At 43.2% G+C, this 21707-nt stretch overlaps 1 protein-coding gene across 7 annotated transcripts in view; it reads left to right on the top strand.

Annotated features, from left to right (window-relative positions):
* The window catches only part of Ric8b (RIC8 guanine nucleotide exchange factor B), a 105756-nt gene that overhangs the window by 18117 nt on the left and 65932 nt on the right, over positions 1–21707 (top strand). For all 7 annotated transcript variants that reach the window (XR_003736079.2, XM_037196898.1, XM_028883635.2 and 4 more), the window contains exon 3: positions 13991–14599. Coding sequence is in view for 6 of the 7 variants with exons in the window: in XM_037196898.1 (XP_037052793.1) it covers positions 13991–14599 (609 nt within the window). In the remaining variant the exon portion in view is untranslated. The remainder of the gene's footprint in view (positions 1–13990; positions 14600–21707) is intronic.

Here is a 21707-nt window from a genome sequence, read left to right on the forward strand (position 1 = left end):
AGTTTGAGTGCATCCTGAACTACATGTCTCAAAGAGGGGTGGGGGCAGACTCAACAGTTTCAAAATGGACAGAGTGAGCCATGGTGGCCAAGACTGACAACTGGCAGGAAAGTCAGTGTGGCTGTTAACCAAAGATAACTGTGTGTAAATGATGTGGTTGGTCCTTACCTTACCCCACATCTCATTCAGCATGACTATGGGGGCTGCAGAGATAGCCCAGCTCTTAAGAGCACTAGCTGTTCTTCCTGAGGATTCAGGTTCAATTCCCAACACTCACATGACAGCTCACAGCTGTCTGTAACTCCAATTCCAGGGGATAGACACCTGCACACAGACATACCTGTAGGCACAACACCAATGCACATAAAATAAAAATGAATAAAATGTTTTTTTTTTTTTTTAATGAAAATTTAATCAAAGATCTGAACCCAGGAGGTAAAGACTTAAAACTCACTGCGGACCAGAAATCTCCATGTTTTCAGATGATATCAAAAACATAAACAAAAAAACAGACAAACTGAACATTGTCAAAGTTAAAAACATTTGTGCTTTAAAAGATACTATGAGGAAGAAAAAAAAGATAATCTGCAGAATTAGTGAAAATATTTGAAAATCATGTATCTGCTAAAAATTTTACCTAAATATATAAGGAACTCTTTAAATTTTTTTTGAAGTTTTATTTATTCTTTTTATGTGTGTGAGTGTTTTGCCTGCATGTGTGTTTGTTTACCAGGTGCATGCCTGGTGCTGATAGAGATCAGAAGAGGGCACTGGATCCTCTGAAACTAGTTACAGATAGGTATAAGCATGTAGATGCTGGGAACCGAACCTTGGTCTCTCTGCAAGAGCAACAAATACTTTTAGCTGCTGAGCCATCTCTCCAGCCCTAGGAACCCTTAATCAGAAAACAACTGAATAAAATGAACAGAGAACTGAAGAGCTAGGTTTACAAAATAAAAAGTTGGCATCATTAGTTATCAGGTAAAGGTAAATCAAAACCACCATAAAACCCAGCTCACCCCTACTGGGCTAGAACAAGAGGTAATAACAAACACTGACAAGAATGCCCAGATCGCCAAGCCTTCACACACTGCTTGTAGGATGTGGTACAGCCAGTCTGGAAAATAACCTGGCAGTTAAACCTGTTACCATCTAACATGCCACTTGCAGCCCTAGGTATCTAGAGTGGCTGTCTTGAGTGTGTTACAAAAAAAAATGTGGGTATAGTCCACATAAAACTGTACACACACAGGTTTGCTGCATAATAATCGAAAAATAGAAACTACGCAGATGTCCAACAGCATGTAAATGATGAGGAAAATATTCCTACAACAGAATATTATTCAGTTAAAAAAGAAATAAGTAACTGGTGTGTGCTACCAATGAATGGACCTTGAAAGTGTGCTAAGTGAAGGAAGCCAGACAGATGTGTGATTTCTGTTAGTGTGAAACATCTTAGATAACAGATCCTTAGTGACAGAAAATAGTGTTGCCAGGGACCTAGGACTAGGGAAAGAGAGGAGCCAAGATTTACTGCTAATGGGGATTGAGTTTGTTTTGGGAATGATGAAAATATTCTAAAATTAGGTAGAGATGATAGCTGCACAAGCGTGAATACATACTCTCAAAACAAACAGGCTGTGTACTTTAACAGTTGGGCTTTTTGTGAATCTATCTCAACAAAGTGGTATAAAAAGAAGTGTTAGGAGATAAAGTATACTATACACCTTTCCTCTTACGAGCCCTGTATGTCTGTGTGCACCTTTAACCGTCACGCAAAAGCTTCACAGGCTGTACTGTGGTTCTTCTTGATTTACAGGAGAGGGAGCAGCTAGAGAGACGGTAGGTCAGGATTCAGACCTCGGCAGCCTAGTCCCATGGCCCTGGGTTACACCACATCAGGCTGCACTGGCCCGCTATGTGCCGTACAGCTCTGCTGTTTGACTTAGGTGTCTAGGACTCGAGGGTTGTGGAGAGCGCAGACTTGGGCACTGAACTGATTACCAGCATTGAAGGGTATCAGAGCATGCTTTCCACCAGGGGCTGGATGGGTAGCTAGAGCTCTTGGCCTCTAGAGTTTTGTTGTGTGGCAGATTTTTTCAGAGACATCAGAATTTTGTTGTTGTTGCTAAAAGTGTAAGGTTCCCTTATTCAGTACTTTATTCATTTCTTAGAAATTTTGCTTATATGTCAAGGAAAGTGGAATATTTATATGTCTGTGATTGATAGAACTCATAGGGACTAGACATTGCCAGTGATCCTAATTATTCCACTTATCGATGAAAAATTGAGATAATTTTTTCCCAAGGTCACAGCTTGTGGGAGAGCTGGGGCCAGAACAAGTCTCCAGTTCTTCTTCTTATCTTTAATGGTCATCACTGTGTAGCCCATCCTCAGAGAACCTACGTTGTAGTAAGGGGCCCCGAATATCTTCCTGTACAGGGACACTCTGAGGTATCCTGCACCAGAGACGTCACATTCTGAATACTTCTTCTGAGGCCAGTTTCCCAGCAGCCACTCTGCATGTTGATGACAGTGTCAAGAAAGCCTTTACCAGTCTGCTCTGGTCGATTCTCTTAGTTTCTCCACGGTCCTCTCTATTTCTGTTAATGTTTCACCATTCTTTTGTTACCCACATCCAGCTCCTCGGCAGCCTTCTTCTCCTGCCCTCATACCACACTCACCAAGAGGCTTCTCAGACTCAAGTCTCTGGGTTATTTATTCAGTATTTTAACACCTAGCTAAGTTGTTGTATATTGAAAGACACTTAGCACTTACTAATTTTACATATGTTAAATCTCTCTAATACTTTAATTTAATTTGAGTCATGTTCTGTTATTGCTTACTAACCCTAAAGAGATGTTTCTTAATATTTCTCTTAAAACTTTTTTCTTATTTGGGGAATCCTGGCATGCAAGAAATGAAGCTATTTCTGTAACTGCCAGTATTAACTTAAAAACCTCAATTTTCTTAAAAGACTAAAGTTTTTCATCTACATTAGAGAACAGGACTTTTTAGAAAATAAAGACACTTAAACAGTAAGAGAAACATAGTGGACTGGTTTTAATGTTTGAAGAGAAAGCATTTTTACATGCGCTTTTCTGCCCTCCATCAAGAAAGGAGGGGCAGCTGAGAGGTTTCTAAGTTTTCATTGACACCCAAGCTGTCTTTCCTATCTGTTAATAAATGTTCAGCATCTCATTCTCAGGATTGCTGATTAGCAAAGAAACTTGAGCCAAACCAGTTTAACTTAAGATTGTTACTCACAACACTTTTCAGTCTTTCCAGTAGATAGAGAATCTCACCAGTGGGTTTGTGCTACTGAAAATGCACACATCCAAGAAGGGAAGGTGGAGATGGAATTTTTTTTTTTTTTTTTTTTTGGTTTTTCAAGACAGGGTTTCTCCGTGTAGTTTTGGTGCCTGTCCTGGGTTTTGCTGTAGACCAGGCTGGCCTCGAACTCACAGAGATCCGCCTGGTTCTGCCTCCGAGTGCTGGGATTAAAGGCGTGAGCCACTGTTAGGAAAAGCCCCCAAATGTATAGATGCAATATTGATGTAAATAAACGTGGACTAAGATGAGTGAGTATTCATTTAGAAAATCCGTTTAGCTTGGTCTTTTTATATAAAAAAAATATTCAAATTTGATCCCCAGAATTTTTTTCTATGACCTTTATTAAAAGCGTGTTTTACTATTCTAGTAGTAATTCATGAACTGTTTAGTATTTTTTAAATACAATTTTTGAATAGTTCTCTTACAAAATGGACAACCAATTTACTAAGTTATTTCCCACTACAGATGCGGTAACTTTCCTTGTCTCCCCTCTCTCCCTCCCTCCTCCCTCCTCCCCATTTCCTTCCATTACTCTGTCCCTCCTCCTTTCTTGCTTTTGCTCACTTGCTATATACAGAGGGCAAAAGTTTAGAACTATCAGATTCAGGTGGCTGACCTTCGGTTCCGGTTAAGAACTAAAATTAGATCCCTGTGGAATATATATCCACTGACATCTGGTGGAGAGCATAACCTTGAGTGGCCAGAAAAACATCATCCAAGGGACTTTGCTTTGACTATAAAAATTCCTTGGACATCTCTCTTCTTAAAAAATTTAAAAATTCCTATGACTTTTGTATTGTAATTTGTAACACACGTTTTACATACACATCCCACATCCCAGTATTTTAGTATCATTGTGGTCCAGAAGATGCACTAGGACCCTGATGTGGGGCCACATCCCCAAATGAATGTATAGAGTCTATTTAAGATTAGAATCCTATCCTGTCACTCTAGAGGGACTGGTTGATTCCAGTGAGTCCAGATAAAGTAGCACTGTAGTCAGGATGGGGAAATAGCAAGGGGAAGTCCATGGTCATTGATGAGAAAGTAGCAGACGAAGTAGAGCAGTACCACTGCAATAGAAGAGAAAAATGTTTAAAAAAAAAAAAAAAAGGAAGAGCGGAAGCTTGCAAGACAATGTTCAAGGACTCAGGTCTGTTTAAGGAGGAAAATCATAGTCACCATCTCCCTTCACTGGCCTAATTTAATACATAGTAATGGTTAATGTTAAGAACACCCATTTTGACTTCATTTCTTGTATATGGCAAGTATCATATTTAATTCTCCTTTAATTCTCCCAACAACCCACAAAATAGGTACTCTTGGCAGATGAGGATGTTAAAGGAGTGTGCCATTTTATCTGAAGTCATGAAGCTGGGAATGAGACCCCGAGCTTTAGCAGAACCTGTTAAATACTGGGAACGTACTATTCTGTAGCTCGCACTGTGTGAGTAGTAGCGTGCTTGGTACGTGTATTTGCTGACATTCAGTGTGTTGGACATACCGAGGGAAGAGCAGAAATACATCGCAGGGCCTGCCTTGCTCCAAGCTGATAAGAGAGATGAGTCGCCACAGATACAGTTCAAGGTCACAGCGTTCAGTTCTGCAGCAGTGGAGATTAAGTTCTCCGGACTTAAAGCTGTAAGAGATTACTTCCTGCTTTGGGATGGAGAAAAAGATGGCATTATTTGAAGATAGGAGTAATTTAGCAAGCTGGGCAGTTGAGAAGACACGAAATATGGGAAATAAAATGAGAAGGCAGAGAGGTTCATACAGCTCTTGACAAGTTACTGTGGCTGCACTAAGGGTATTGCAACACTGGTAGTTGAATATAAGTTTATACAGGTCACTTGTAGGGACTCTGAGCTCTGCTAGCTATTGAGCTTGCTCATGTTTTGTTTGATGTGACCACTGTGGGACTATGACAGCAAAGTCTGCTAATAGCACTGATACCTTCTTGCTGGCAACTTTAGGAAAAAGTCACCTCATTGGGTAGTACTAGCCAGGTTAGCCAGCTGGACACCAGGGGAGTTCTTGGGCTTCATTTTCTTTTTCATCCTTTTCAAATCATCCAGTTCAACTTTCTGGGGAAAGTACAGTGAATACTTTCCCCAGGTCACCTCCACTGTCTTAATTCAGACCTCTGTCCTTTCTCACTGGGCTCCTGTACAGCCTTAGCTGCGTGCTGTGCCTCTGGTCCTGCCTCCTTTTCTTTCTTTTTCTTACCCATTTTCCACATTAAGTCAGAGTGCTGTTCCTTCCCAAGGTCCACGTCTCACATTCTCCAGCTTAGCACCCTCCCGTAAGTTCTCATTTCCCTTTGGAGGGATCCGACTCCATCCCTCCCATCACACAGTCTAGTCTGTCTCATCTTTACAGAAAAAAAGGAAGACAGCGTCTCTCCAGCAGATGGTCCCTTTGCATCCCTCCAGTGTCTCTTGCGTGTCTTGAGAGTTCTACTATCTACTTCCCCGCTTCCAGGTGTACTTTAGAAAGGTCTTTATCAAGGGCCTTGTGGTCCGGCACTGCCAGAGCCTTAAGCTGTTTGATCTTTTGTCTGCATTTGAAGCCACTGAGCATTCCATCCATAAAACGCCCTCTTCAGTCTCCCAGAACACCCACACTTCTAAGTTTCCTCTTCAAGAGCAGTCGTGGTCGTGGTCTTGGCGTTTTCTAGGACTCCTGTACCGTTCCTTTCTGTTTTTCTCTATGCACTCCAATCCAGTCATAAGTGAAATGTTCCTACTCATACAGAAAGCATAGTTTTGACAGCTGCTTACAGCTCCAGCACATACATTCAACTTCCTCTTTGTCATTTTTATGAGCATTTTAAGTGTATTGGGACCTTCCAGAGTTCCCTAAGCCTGTCCTCTCCCCCTCATCCCTCTCTTGTAAGTGTGTTGATGGAGCCAGAAGTTTTCTCACACACAGTGAGCCCATCAGTCCCCTGCTCCCACTACACCTGAAGCCGCGGCTGCTCTTCCCCAGTCTCTTCTCTGTAGGTAGCCAGGTTGGTTTGGTTTGGTTTTTAAATTTTAGCTGGGCTTAGCTCTTCTTTGCATAAACTCTTTAGTGACTCTTCATAGCAGTTGAGCTTAGTCTGTGAGACGCCACATGGCCGATCCTGCTTACCTTCAGTTTCGTCTCACGGCAGCCTGCCTCAGACTCAGTGCGTGGGCTTTCGACACCGCAGACATACCTGGCTCTGCCTGTACTGCTGTCCTCTGCTCTCTGCGGTTAGCAGTTTCTCACGCTCAGAACTTGCCGAAGCATCACCCAACTCACGTTTCTCCAGCTGCTTAGCAAAGCATCTTGCCTCCTTCTGTTATAATGCTTCATAGTATTTTAGCTGTTTATACTTATTTTCTGCTTTCTCCATTAGTCTGTGATCTGCTTAGCATCACAATTATGCCTTTGTCCACCCCCCATCCCCTCCGGCCACACACACACACACACACACACACACACACACACACACACACACACACACACACAGTACCATGAAAATCCTACATACTCAAGGTATGTGCTAGGTGGCTGGCTGATCAGTGAGTGTTTCTCAATGAGGGGAGAGGATTGTGTCTCTTGGGAGACTTTTGATACCGTCCATAGACGTTTTCTGTTGTGATGACTTGGTGGCAGTGCTGGTATGTTATTAACACCCTCTAGAAACTGAAAATTCCCATAAATGTCATAAAACACAAAACAACCTTCCAAACAACGAATTTTCTAATCTAACTTGTCAATAATACAAGAAACTTCTGGCGAAGATCTGTGAGAAGCTTCGATTTCCTTGTACCTCTTCACTTGAATCTAAATCCTTAGACCTTTGCCATTGTCTCTTCTCCTCACCTGGACTTATAAAATAGACACTTAGGGGATTCTTGACTGTGGCGAAAGAGAGGAACAAATGAATGTACAAACCAGCCATGGTAAAACCAGCTTGTCTTTTGGTTAATATCAAAATTTCTATTTTTGGTTAATAACAAAATTTCTTTTTAATAATAGAAAAAGTCGCTGTTAGACTCTGCAGTAGACCATACTAACTTCTGTTACATACAAATTGCTGGCATAGAAAATTGTGGAAAGATCATGCAGGAGACCCATGCTTCAACCAGTGCATTCTGTTCAGATGATAACTAAACTGTAACAAAAGCATCAACACATTTAAAAAGACAAAGAGCAAGATAGAAGTGGTTTTAGGAATTAAGGTGTTACCTTTGACTCTTTTTGCACTTAACAGTTTTGAGGTAACCATATGCAGATTGCTCTGCTCTGTGAATTGCTTGGGGGTGGGGCTCATTTCCTTCCAAGTTGTCAAGTCAAACTTCACTGTCTAAGCAAAGTCCTAGCCTGGACTGGGCTGCCATTTCTAAGTTGTGCTGTGGACAGGAAGAGAAAATGAAAAAGCCGAAGCCACGGTCTTAGAATGTAACAGCCCTGAATTGGCAGGACCTCAGTGGCATTGTCTCTGACTAGCTGGAAAAGTGGCGTAGCCAGGCAGCCATGGCTGCTGCTGCTCTCTTCCTCCCTAAGAAAGGGAAGATGGAGTCACTCGTGAGCAGCTTTCCATTTCTACCTCAGTGCCTAATGATGAAACTCTGGTCAGCACACTTAGGAAGCTTTATCTGTTTTCTTCTCTGAATCCCAGTTAGTTTTAGTTCTTGTTATATTAATCAAAGACAACTTACAAAAGATAAGATGCTTATCTGTAACAGTGCCTCACAGATGTTTTGTGATAAGGACTGAGGGCTTTATTGTGTTCATTTTCTCCTAAATGCTGGAGCATAGTACTTTTGTGAAATGCAATCGAAATTAACCACTAAAAGAAATAACCATATTCTTAGTTGTCCCAGCAACATTAACTTACTGTAGAGATTGCTAAGTGAACACTCTCAACTTTTATACCTGTCTCAGTCTCTGTCCTCATCTCTCTATGGTCTAGTAACTGGCTGTGAGTGGGCAGTTACCCACTTGACATGGTTTCAGAAGGGTTTTCTGGAAGTCTCTTTCGGGTTTGCATGGAGATTGTGATGTCAGGTTTTAAACAAAGGTGTTCTCTTTATGTTTAAAAGTTGAAATTTGCTTTTAGAATAGTTTTAGGAGTCTCCTAGGAGTGAACAGATGATAATAGATCATTGGGATGTTCACATTTGCCTCCTAGCTAATCTTGCTTGTTTCACAGCTGAAGCCAGAGCTGACTGAATTCTACAGATGCATAGAGAAACCCTACCTTTCCGAGCTGCGAATCCACTAGTTTGCTGGCCTGGCTGCATTTCACGCTAAAGCTGCAGTGACAGCATGGATTGCATTCGGTGTATCCATTTCAAGTTCTGTTTGGGAAGCCCTGGAGAAGTGGCTCAGCAGTCCTGGTGCCCACATGGGCAGTTATCACTGTCGCAACTCATTGCCAGGGCATCTCATGCTTGTTTCTGGCTCCTGAGGGTACCAAGCATGTATGTGCCGCACATACATACGTGCAGGCAAGATACTCATAAACATGAAGTAAAAATAAATCTTTTTAAAAATTACCTTTATATAAGGACCCTGTAGTAATTGGGAAAATGAGTTTTTTAAAATGTCAGGAAATAAAATCAGGTATACATGGTTATAATTGTTTGTTAAAATAATATGCATGTTATTAAAACTCAAGTAGCTTGGCTCAGGGTAAAGACCTTTGTCTGATACATAGAACATAGTATGGTTGTGAGTATTGTTTTTGTTATTATAGTTTTGAGAAGTTTACACATTCATGCAGTGTATTTGATCACACTCATTTCTTTCCCTGATTCCTTCTGATCCACACCCCTGCTCAACTTCTTAAGTTTGTATTTTAGACAACATATGTATTTAGCTAATCAAGCCCTTCTGGAGAAGTAGCCTATGTGGAGGCTTTTTTTCACAACAGAAGTCACTGCTGCTTTTTTCCTTCCTCAAAAGAAGCATTAAAACAATGTTAATAAGATGATAATGTTGGCAGCTTGGGAACTTCCATTAGTTCTGTGGCTGTTTCCTGTGCTCCATCTGCTCCAGTAACAGTTACAGAAAAGTGAAGTAATGAAGGACTGTTGTTATGTCTGTCCATGCATCGCTCATGAGATGCTTGTGTTGTTATTCCCATTTTACAAGTGGGAACTGAAGCTTAGAACATAACTGTTCTAAGTTAAATAACATGCCTTAATTATACAGCTATACCCCACCCCCACCCCCCCACCCACCCCCACTCCCCCGCAAGCTCATAATGGCAAAGTCAGATATTAAGGCAGGCCTTCCTGGTTCAGACAGCAGTACGGTACGGTTTCTCTTTCTGCAAAAGCAAGTCCTTGTGCTGCCGGACAGCTTTAGTTGTGAGGCCAACCGTAGGAAGACAGGACAGATGCACTAAACACAGGATGACCACAATTGTGGCTAGGACATTCCCTGGGAGGAAGAATGTTGGGGTTAAGGTGGTTAGGACAAACTGACAGTAAAATGTAAACTGAACTCAGAAAATGGCTGAACTATAGACAGAGAAGGGTTGGCGTACATATAGGGGAGGGGGTCAGAACACAGACGAGCTAAATGTGAGGTAATTTGTCAAGAACTACAGACTCAGAGGAGATCTAGTTAGCATGAGAGAAAACTCAAAAGACAGGTTAGGCCAGCCAGATTACTGTGTAGGTAAAGGTGTTTGTTCCCCAGAACTCACATGTTCACTTGTTGGAAGGAAAAAGCAAAACTCCCAGAGTTGTCCTATGACCTCTGCTCGCAGACACACACACACACACACACACACACACACACACACACACACACACACACAAATGTTTAAAAAAAAAAACTTAAAAACAGTTCAGAGGGTCTTAAATGCCATACTGAAGACTAGGATATTTTATCTTGTGAGTGTGCATAATAGAAACCTGTGCTAAACGTTTACCCCATGCCAGGCATTGTTCCGAGTGCTGTATCTGTGTGATGTTAAAGATAAGTGCAATGTCCAAAGAAGAAAGAGCTCACCAGGTTCACACCAGGAGTAAATACAAGAGACAAGCATGGGATACAAACAAGTTAAATGCCAACTCCCGTTCCTGATTACACCATCCTATTCTGGTTGTAGGGTCCTTGGTAAGACGAGCATGTTTCACATGCAGAGTCAGCCTTAAAAAGTAATGTGCCTCACACATGGATGGTTTCTAACATTAAAAAAAGACTTGTGATCCAACAACAATACTCATTCCTATCCCTGCCCTGCTTATATATCGACAGCCAAGGACACACTAAAGAGTTAATGTATCTGTGCCCTCGGCCTTCAACTCTGCCTACTGTTCTGTGTCCATGTGTCTACATTTCTGCATATATCTGAGAGTGAACCTAAGATGTGTCAGTCTGTGTTAACTGTATTCAGTAGTTCTCAGAGTGTGGTTTCTGGACCACCAGAGGAGCAACATCATCAGAAAACTTGGTAAAGGTACCAGTTCTGCAGCCTCTCCCCACGTCTATTGAGTCAGAAACTGGAGGTGAGGTACAACAGCTTTTAGTGGGCCCTTGAGTAGTTATGATGCATGCTGATGTTTGAGAACCATCATTACAACTAGACTTTCAGTTCAGGAACAAATTGCTTAATTTGTTTCTGATACTCCATGGTATGGGCATTGGAGAGCTGTTGGGCTCTTACTCTTTGGTTTTTGTTACTGGGACTTATCCTTTGACTTTGTAAGCATACAGTATGTTTTAAGAGTAAAATCAATTAGAAGAGTACTCATCTTTGGCTCAGTGATAGAGCACTTATATGCCATTCACAAAGCCCTAGGTCCAGTCCCCAACACCACTACAAGCTTGATAAACACTGGCAGGGCAGAATGAGAGAAAAGCACAAGAGGGTCGTTGAAATGCGGAAGTAGTCCATGCAGTCAGAGTCACAGAGAAGGCTGCCTCTTCAGCCCTCTGCTTGGTTTAAACATAAACATCCAATTTTTCTGACTGATTCAAAAGTGGTACATAATTGTTTTCTTTTAAAATTCTTTGAATAGAAATTACTGTGTCCAGTAAAATAGTAAGTATATCTATTCAGTACTACTTGCTTCTTACTTTTATATGTTCTTTTCCATGTGTTTGTGGTATGCATGCTTGTGTGTATGTGTAGGCACATGTATGGATATACATTTGTGTGCAAGTCATTGTGTGTGTGTGTGTGTGTGTGTGTGTGAGAGAGAGAGAGAGAGAGAGAGAGAGAGAGAGAGAGAGAGAGAGAGAGAGAGAATTCAAGATTGATGTAAGGTGTCTTCTTGGTCACCCATCATTGTATTTATTGAGGCAGGGTCTCTCATTTGAATCCAGAGCTCACCAGTACCAGTAGTTGAGCTAATCAGGTTGGCCCAGCGATCCTGTTTCTGCCTCCTGCCCCTGGAGTTCCAGGCAGGCTACACGCTCACCCAGCACACGTGAAGTCTAGGGCTCCAGGCTCTGATCCTCATGCTCGCATCATAAGCCACCTTTCCAGTCCTGCACGTTCTCAAGTACTTACGTTTTCAGAAGTCAGTTGAGATCTAAAAGCTGGTATTGCTTTTTAAAAGACAGAAAAGCTATTTAACAGTCATTCCATGAAGTGTGTTTGTCGGTCATAAGAAATGGCATGCTCAGCAGAAACCAACATTGACAACTGCTGGAGAACAGAGACTTGTCTTTAGTTGCCAGGTGATCTTGGCTAAACCTTTAGGTTTAAAGGATAAACTCCTCAGCATCTCCGACTTGGTACGTTTTCTTCATAGGTCTCAGTTTCTCGGTCCTTTTGGTAGGTCTGTATAGCCTTGGCTGTTCTAATTCACCTTCATACTGTCTTCCTTCTTGTGTCTGAAGAAGAAAGGGACTGTGTAGATTTCTGTTGTTGTTTTTGTTTTGGGTTTAGAAGGTAAAGATATCTATACCATATTCACATGTTACATTTTACATTTATTTAATGCCATAGTTATTTTCTTATTCTTTTTTATTATGTGTATGGGTGTTTCGTTGTTATGTATACCTGAACCATGTGCATGCAATGCCCATGGATGCCAGAAGAGGCATTGTATCCTTGGAAATGAGTTACTGATGGTTTTGAGCCTCTGTGTGGTTGCCAGGAATCAAAGCCAGGGCCTCTGGAAGAGAAGCCAGTGCTCTTAATGGCTAAGCCATCTCTCTAGTCCTGTATTCTGGGTTTCTTATACAGAAAGATAGATCATTTCTCTCTTGAAAAAAATTGTGTGGTGGTAAAGATTGTTTGATTTTACTCCAGGATTGTACCACATGAGACATAGTATGCACACTGTGTGTGATTGTTTTAAATTTGACATATCTTAAATGGAAGAATTTCCCTGCCCAATGTAATTTTAATAACTGCCATACTTTCTCTAGCCCTAGACAACACCCATTTAAAATACTGCCTTAACAGTGATGTTAAGACATTAAAAGAAAGCCTTGTTACCAAATGAGACAGGGTAGAGTTGCCATGGTTATGGAATTTGGTCTTTAGCTTGTCAAGTAAAGCTCCTTCTTACCTTTATTTAGAAAACATTTACATTAGAATTAGTATTTTTGTTAGTTGTATGAATAGTCTGTATCAGGAAGTTGCACATGACCTCAGAGTCTTGGCAGAATCATGTTTGACCCCAGGTAGCTTCTTTTTGAAGAGTTAAAGTCTAATGATAGACTAACAGAAATTTTATTTAAAAAAAAATCTTATTGGTGCTGGAGAAATGACTTAGTGGTTAAGAGCACTAACTGCTCTTCCAGAGGACCTGGGTTCAATTCCCAGCACCCACATGCAACTCAGGGGGACATAAAACCCATGGCAAAACACCAATAATGCACAAAATAAAATTTTAAAAAATCTTACTTCCTTTGTCTGTTGTTTTTAAAAAATAATGAAATACAGAAATGTCTTAATAGAATGGTAACACTTTCTTGGTCTATATAGGAGATTAAGTTTGAGAGATGCAGACCTGCACTTTAAGAAGAAAGTTAACATTGATTTTGAGGCAATGTTACTAAATTTGGTAATATAAATACTTTTGAAACACAAGATAAGGGCTGGAGAGAGAGCTCAGCTGTTAAGAGCCCTTGCTGCCCTTTCAGAGGACCCAAGTTTGGTCCCAGCACCCACATCCGGTGGCTCACAACTGCCTATAACTCCAGCTCCAAGGGAGCCAGTGTCCTCTTGCCTCTCTGGGCACTCACATACAGCTATGGGCCAGTTCTCTAGCTAAAGCCTTACCTCTCAGGAGGGAACAGCTGTGTTTTGCCTTGATTCCCCTCTATCCCAATACTACTCTTTTTAAAGTCCTGCTAAGATTAAAGCTATAGAAAATACTTTATTCTAGTGATCTAAGATAAAATACGTGGTTTTTAAGAGAAAAAACAGTGGACCAAGAAGGCAGTGACTGCATCTCCTAGCTCTACCTGTGCCACCAATCCACTGCCCAGTGCAAGTTCCTCACCCTCCCTGGCCCTCAGTTTCCATAGCTGTAGAAGTTAAAGATGTGTACCAAACAGAAGCTGTCTTCTAGTTCGGATGTTTTTGTGATTGGTCTAAAAAATAAAGTCCTCTTCGAGCCAGATCTTTAGCCTACACTGGTAGAAAACATTCTGTTTAAAATAATATCAGCCAAGTAATGATTTTTGCATACTTGTTCTTGTTTTTCAGAAACTCTGTGAAGGTATATTTAAAGTCCTTGTAAAGGATGTCCCAACAACATGTCAAGTGTCCTGCCTGGAAGTACTCCGCATTCTCTCCAGAGACAAAAAGATTTTAGTTCCTGTAACAACTAAGGAAAATATGCAAATACTGCTGAGACTAGCCAAGCTGCATGAGTCGGATGATTCTTTGGAGAAGGTGTCAGAGTTCCCGGTTATTGTAGAATCGTTAAAGTGTCTGTGTAACATCGTGTTCAACAGTCAGATGGCCCAGCAGCTCAGCCTGGAACTGAATCTTGCTGCAAAGCTCTGTAACCTCCTGAGAAAGTGCAAGGACCGAAAATGTATCAATGACATAAAGTGCTTTGACTTGCGCTTGCTCTTCCTCTTGTCACTTTTGCACACTGACATCAGGTCACAATTGCGCTATGAGCTCCAGGGACTCCCGCTGCTAACCCAGATCTTGGAAAGTGCCTTTAGCATCAAGTGGACCGATGAGTATGAATCGGCCATAGACCATAATGGACCTCCTCTCTCACCTCAGGAGACAGACTGTGCCATTGAGGCCCTCAAAGCTCTCTTCAATGTGACGGTAGACAGTTGGAAGGTGCATAAAGAGGTAAGGTTGGGAAGAGTACACATGGCTACCTGGAATTACTTCTCTGGGTTGCTGCACACAGAGAAGAATGCTAAGTTGGGAAATGAAACAAGTTCCCAGTTCCTTCATTAGTCAGTTCTCTAAACTGCAGGGTATTTCTTAAGTCGTATTTTTTCAAGGGTTGGAGAGTTGGCTCAGCAGTTAAGATCACTAGCTGCTTTTCCAGAGGACCTGGACTCTATTTCCAGCACCCACGTGGTGACTCAACAACCATCTGTAACTCTAGTTCCAGGGGATTTGATGCCTCTTCTGGCCTTTGTAGGTAATAGGCATGCATGAGTTGCAGATACACATGCAAACATAACACGAATGTGCATATATAAAAAAAAAAGAAGAAGAAGAACAGGGTAAAGAAGGACTACCATTTTGTAGGATGGCAGATGGTCTTCTGAGTTGTGTAATCATTTATCTTTTTTTGAGTGCCCTTCAAGAACGAGGTTCCAGTGACAGACTGGAAAGAGGAGGCTAATGACAGGACTTGCATCTTAAAAGTTAGGATAAACCCAGTCAGTTGAACTTGACTAACCAAAGCTGATACCTGCTGAGAAAAGTAAAAACCATTGAATGCACCTGTCATTAGTCTCCAAGATGTTACTTTGTAGTGCCATGAAGCCCTCAGAGGCCTAAAACCACAGCCAGATATTTATGTTTCCATACAGCCCTAGGAAACAGGCTGCTTATACCAGAAAGGGGGAAATGCTGTAAACCACTCAACTTATTTCTAGATGAAGATCTTTCTCTGTGGCCTGGACCTTCCAACAACTCCAAGTGAGGTGGATTTGATAGTTTATATTTGAGTTCCCACAGGAACAGTGTGCTCAACATCAAGTTTAGTTTGAGAAAGCCCACAGTTTTAAGTGAAGGGGACATTATCGTTCATCAAGAATCCTAGCATTTCACGTTTTCTTTTTCATGAACTTGGGGAAAGCCAGTGCAGTTCAGAATCTGCCTCTGCGGTCACCGTTTGTCCTGTCTATTTGAAGTCATTGTCACCCGTGTTTTTGCTGGCAGCCTGCTGGAGAAGGGTTGTCTCAGCGCAGCTATGGTGGGGCACGCAGGCATCTGATTGCACAGTGCGGATAGGTCTGTGCTGGGAAACCAGATATTTGAAGCTGAGTGCTGACAGCTGTTTCAGATGACTGCAGTGTAGTCAGCTTAGGAGACTTGGCAGGAAAGGATGTGGGAAGCCCACATGCTCCATTTATGCTTTGAAACCAAATATTTGCAAGTATTTAAACTGTTACATCTCTGCTTAGATGGTACCTTCTGTGGTTATTTTCCTTACGCTGTTTGTTTTGGTGTTTTTAAGATCTCTCTTTAGTTGTGAAAGCGCCTCTGAGACTGTTGGTTTGCCATTGTTACACTACACTGTTTGGATGCCTGACAAGATGGCTTCTGCCTCAGTGGCTGCTCCACAGTGTATGTGTGGGAAGCACGTGGTAAGAATCGGTGCGTTAAGATGAGCTTTTGGTAGTGTTTCAGCTAAGTGACAGTGGACTGGAGTGCTCTAGAAATGGTGAAGTAGCAAAGCCTCGTTCGGTGTTCCAGAGACACGGGCTGTCCCCACAAAGGGTCAGTGGTCCTAGAATAGGTTTATCTGTGTGAGCCAGGGGGCAGTTAATACAGCTTTTATGAAGTATGTGTCATGAATGTGACACTGGGCCAATACTGAAGTTTCCAGAGATATAAACAGTACTGAAAATAGGCTCTTTGACAACCTATTTATAAAAGAATGTCTTCATGTGGCTCTGCATTCAACAGTCGCTCAGCAGATGTTTATAAACAATCACTAGACATTGTCCCAGGCATTGGAGAATGCACTGGCAATACTGAGCATTGTCTTTGCCTTCGTGAAACTTTAGTTTTATAGGTAGAAAGTCAGCAAATAGTCGTGTTTAGTGCTAGGAGAGGAGAGTGCCAGCATGGAGACACTTCTGGATTAGCCACCTGCAGAATGCAGGACAGAAGTTTCCTAGAATTAAACACCAAGACACAGAAACCAAAGCACAGAGTGCTTTTTCTGGGGTACTCACTACTCAGCTCCAGTACAGAGAGGCTGGGTGGGAGAGTCCACTTCCCTGGAACCCACTGTCTTCTGTTACTTTTCAGTTCAGTGAGCCAGTGGAATGGCTGATGCTTTACATACCAACCAAAAAAAGCGATCTGAAAAAGCTACTGAAGAATCCACTTTTAAAATAAATACAATTTTTCTTCTTAGGGAAATAATGTAAACTCACAGACTATATAAGAAAAAGCCACATAAGGGACCAAAAGAGGCAGACTGCCTGTAAGCTTGCCGCGCAGAAGACAAGCGCTGCTTGCTCTTTCCGGTCCTTCTTCACTGCGTAATGTGACCAGAAGGAAACATCTTTACAAAATGCAGTCACTTTGTAAGCCCCATCTCTTCCACGCTGTTCTGAAGAACAGTGGTCTTCGGGCCGCATGTGGGACTCAGGTTCACCTCTAGCATGTGTGAGCTCCAGATTTGAGTCTCCAACTTACCAAAATCATTTCTAAGAATAAAAGTTTCAAAATGTGTTCCTTCTGGCAGAAAGGTCCCTAGGAGCGGCCTCTGGGGTTGAGTCTCCTCGGTTCCTCATCTCTACACTGAGAAGAGAAATTTTAAAAAGGAAAAAGGAACCTTTGAGGGCTGGAGAGATGGCTCAGAGGTTAAGAGCACCGACTGCTCTTCCAGAGGTCCTGAGTTCAATTCCCAACACCCACATGGTGGTTCACAACCATCTGTAATGAGATCTAGTGCCCTCTTCTGTATACATAATAAATAAATAAATAAATAAATAAATAAATCTTTTTTTAAAAAAAAGGAACCTTTGAAGAATTATAAACCTTTGGGAAACCATAGCTATTGCTATTGTTGTCTCTTTAAACTTGTATTGTAACTAAGACTTTGGAGAATAAAAGGTTCTGCGGCCAGGACAAACTTGAGGACTGCTCTCTCACTCAGAGACACTAGGATGATGACGCTTATGAAAGAATCCTTGTAAGTTTAAAACACTTGTGAGTATAAATATAAAATAGAAGTCTTTATACTTATCAACCTCTGACAAACCTACTTTCTCATTTAAGCATGAATATAGTGAATTTTCTTGTGAAGTCTATATTCCTGAAATTGATGGGCCAAAGATTTCAAAAGTTTTCAGTTTTCAAAAATATATATTGCCAAGTGTGTCCATCCACACTCTTTTAAACCCTAGGCACCCCACTGAAAATCTTTATACCTGTGTTAGACTAACAGCTAAAGAAAATGGAGGTGTTCGGCTTTGGGTTGAACTCTTGAGCAGGTGTTTCATGACTTCCCTCATTTACGTCTCACCAAAAGCAGAAAGTTAACGACTGAGTTTTTCCTGAGGCTTCACAGATCAGTGCCCCTTCTTCCTGCAGATGCATCATGGTGGGTCCTGAAGAGTCCTCCTTAAAGCTGCTGTGCTTGCCACATGGGATTGAGCTTTCCTCTCTCCTCCTCCCTCCGGTCCCCTTCCTCTCCCTCTGTCTCCCCCTCTCTGCAGTCCCCCCCCTCTGCAGTCTCTCCCCCTCTCTGCAGTCTCCCCCTCTCTGCAGTCTCTCCCCCTCTCTGCAGTCTCTCCCCCTCTCTGCAGTCTCTCCCCCTCTCTGCAGTCTCCCCCCTCTCTGCAGTCTCTCTCTCTGCAGTCTCCCTCTCTGCAGTCTCTCCCCCCTCTCTGCAGTCTCTCCCCCCCTCTGCAGTCTCTCCCCCTCTCTGCAGTCTCTCCCCCTCTCTGCAGTCTCTCCCCTCTCTGCAGTCTCTCCCCCTCTCTGCAGTCTCTCCCCCTCTCTGCAGTCTCCCTCTCTCTGCAGTCTCTCCCCTCTCTGCAGTCTCTCCCCCTCTCTGCAGTCTCTCCCCCTCTCTGCAGTCTCTCCCCTCTCTGCAGTCTCTCCCCCTCTCTGCAGTCTCTCCCCCCTCTGCAGTCTCTCCCCCTCTCTGCAGTCTCCCCCTCTCTGCAGTCTCTCATCTCTGCAGTCCCCCTCTCTGCAGTCTCTCCCCCCTCTCTGCAGTCTCTCCCCCCTCTCTGCAGTCTCCCCCTCTCTGCAGTCTCTCCCCTCTCTGCAGTCTCTCATCTCTGCAGTCTCTCCCCCTCTCTGCAGTCTCTCCCCCCTCTCTGCAGTCTCTCCCCCTCTCTGCAGTCTCTCCCCCTCTCTGCAGTCTCCCCCTCTCTGCAGTCTCTCATCTCTGCAGTCCCCCCCCTCTGCAGTCTCCCCCCTCTCTGCAGTCTCTCCCCCTCTCTGCAGTCTCTCCCCCCTCTCTGCAGTCCCCCCCCTCTGCAGTCTCCCTCTCTGCAGTCTCTCCCCCTCTCTGCAGTCTCTCCCCCCTCTCTGCAGTCTCTCCCCCTCTCTGCAGTCTCTCCCCCCTCTCTGCAGTCTCTCCCTCTCCTCCCTCTCCCTTTCTTAAGGACTTGAGAGACTAAGGTGGCATCTCTAGCAGGATTACTTCCAGAAGGGTAGTTTTAAAATGGTCGTTTTTCCTATTTTATTTTCCCCAGGATCTCTGTTGATGGAGCAATTCGTGTTCTCCAGAGATCCCTGACTGCGTTCCCATTCCCTTCCCTTGTGCCCAAGTGTCATGCAGTAAGAAGAAAGCCCGGGGCTCAGCAGACAGCTGGGAGACAGACAGCTGGGTGTAAGGGAGAGGTCAGAAGATGAAGCGCACGAACAGGAAGCTCTAGAAGCAGTAGCTGAGCATGCCACATAGGAACACAAGGCTTGTCCTAGAGAATTCAAGGAAACGTGGAAAAGGATAGGAGCTCAGCTGTACAGTGTTTGATTGTTGAATCATTTCAGCAATTACCTATTTCGTGCTAGTTTGAGCCAGGTTTTAAACAAGGCACAAATCCAAGGCGAAGAAGCGTAACCTGCTCTCAAGGCACTAACAACCTAATAGAGAAAAGCATACAGACACAGGTAAATGCACAGTTGCGTCTTACTGCATGTCTGTAATAGAGCTTTATTTTATGTCTCTAGAGGCTGGGAGTCCCAAACGAAGAGGTCATATCTGGAGAGGTCCCCCATAGTGTGTCATGAGGTGGTAGAGACGTCACATGGGGGAAAGCCTGCATCAAAGAGCATGTGGATGTGTGAGGGCCTAGAGTTCCTCGGGATATATTCCAGTGCACACCTCTGCTGACAGCAGAACCCCAGGATCCCTGACTTAAAGCCTGTTGTTTTCTGTCTTGGTTTTTCAAGACAGGGTTTCACTGCATAGTCGTGGATCTCAAACTCACAGAGATCTACATGCCTCTGCCTCCCAAGCGCTGGGATTAAAGGTGTGCGCTGGCTGACCTTAAACGCTTCTTAAGAACCCTATCACCCGTGTCCATTGCCACAGAAGTTTCTTACAGTGCTCACTATGTCTTCAATATTCTGTATACTTGAAAAGAAAGAACCTCCTTAACCATGCATAGCAGAACCAGATGCCACATATGCCAGGTCTGGGCTTCTCTCAGGCATGGGTCAGCTAGGCCAGCCTTTGGATGACTGTTTCTGCTCCTAAAGTGGGTCTGGCCCAGTTTGCGTGAGAGAGGGAGGGTAGTAAATGCTTAGACTCTGACCCAGGAGGGACAATGCGGAGGAGGCCTCAGTGTCCTGTCTTCAGTTCCCTTGGACCTGTCGCACTCCTGCCTGCCTGCCTCGCTCTCCTCCTGTCTTTGTTCTCTCTCTGGGGTGTAGTGTCATTTCAGAGGAGAGATGAAACTACTGCCGTCCTAAAGACAGCAAGTCTGATCAGAGAGCCAGTAAATAAGACGTGTGTGTGTGCGCGCGCGCGCTGTGTTTATCTGTTGTCTTCCATTTACTCCTGGTGTCTGTGAGATAGGAGTGTTAGCTCTCCTGGACACATGAGGACACAGAAGATCAGAGAGCTGAAGTTACCTGGGGAGATCCACACAGTGGTACCCAACAGTAGGAAATAGTGTCCATTCTAGCCTTTTTCCTAAAGGGTTTTTTAAAATGTTATGCATCTTTGTGTGTGCTTATGTGAATTTATACACACCACATACACGCAGGTACTCATAGAGGCCAGAGAGCATCTGATCTCCAGGTCGTTGTAAATGACCCAGCGTGAGTGCTAGTCACTGAACTTGGTTCCTTTACTAGAGCAATAAGTGCTCTGAACCACCAGCCATCTCTTAAACCCCTAACTTATTTTTTTATTTTATGTCTTTGAGACAGGGTCTCACTGTGTAGCCCTAGTTGGCCTCGAACTCACTGTATAAACAGGCTGGCCTCCAACACACAGAGATCCGCCGCCTCTGCCTCCCGAGTGCTGGGATTAAAGGTGTGTGCTACGACACCCAGCAGTAAATTTTATTTTTGAAGTTTATCAGTGTGTGTGTGTGTGTGTGTGTGTGTGTGTGTGTGTGTGTGTGTGTGTGTGTATCGGGGGAGGGGTGTTGTACACATTCAATCAGACACATAACAGAGATCAAAGAACAACTTTGTAGAATTGGTTCTCCACCCACCTTATTCAGTGATGGAACCTAGGTCATCAGGCTTCTAAGACAAGCATTTTTACCTGCTGAGCCGTCTCTCTGGCCCCCTGCTCTTTGTTGAATAAAAGTTGTTAATGATACTAGTTCAAGTGGATGGGAAAACAGATTTTAAAAAATTAACCTGAGTTAGAAGAGAGATCTAAATATAAAAAATGAAATATTAAAGCTTTATCTCAAACAATTCAAACATTTCTGAACTAAGCAAAGACTTCTAAAGAATATAAAATAAGGACCAAACCATAAAGGAAAATTGAGCAATTGACCTTGATTAAAATAAATTCAGGCCAAGCAGTGGTGGCACACACCTTTAATCCCAGCACTCGAGAGGCAGAGGCAGATGGATCTCTGTGAGTTCAAGGCCAGCCTGATCTACAGAGAGAGTTCCTGGACAGCCAGAGCTACACAAAGAAACCCTGTCTCAAAAAAACAAACAAATCCATCCATCAGTCAATCAGTTCAAAAGATGGCAGTGTTGCCAAGGATAGGACTAGGCCCTGGAACCCCAGCATGCAAGAGGCGGAAGGCAGCCTAGCAAGGCATCCGGTGAA

Source organism: Peromyscus leucopus, chromosome 18, assembly GCF_004664715.2.
Source record: "Peromyscus leucopus breed LL Stock chromosome 18, UCI_PerLeu_2.1, whole genome shotgun sequence".
In the NCBI taxonomy this organism is placed as follows: domain Eukaryota; kingdom Metazoa; phylum Chordata; class Mammalia; order Rodentia; family Cricetidae; genus Peromyscus; species Peromyscus leucopus.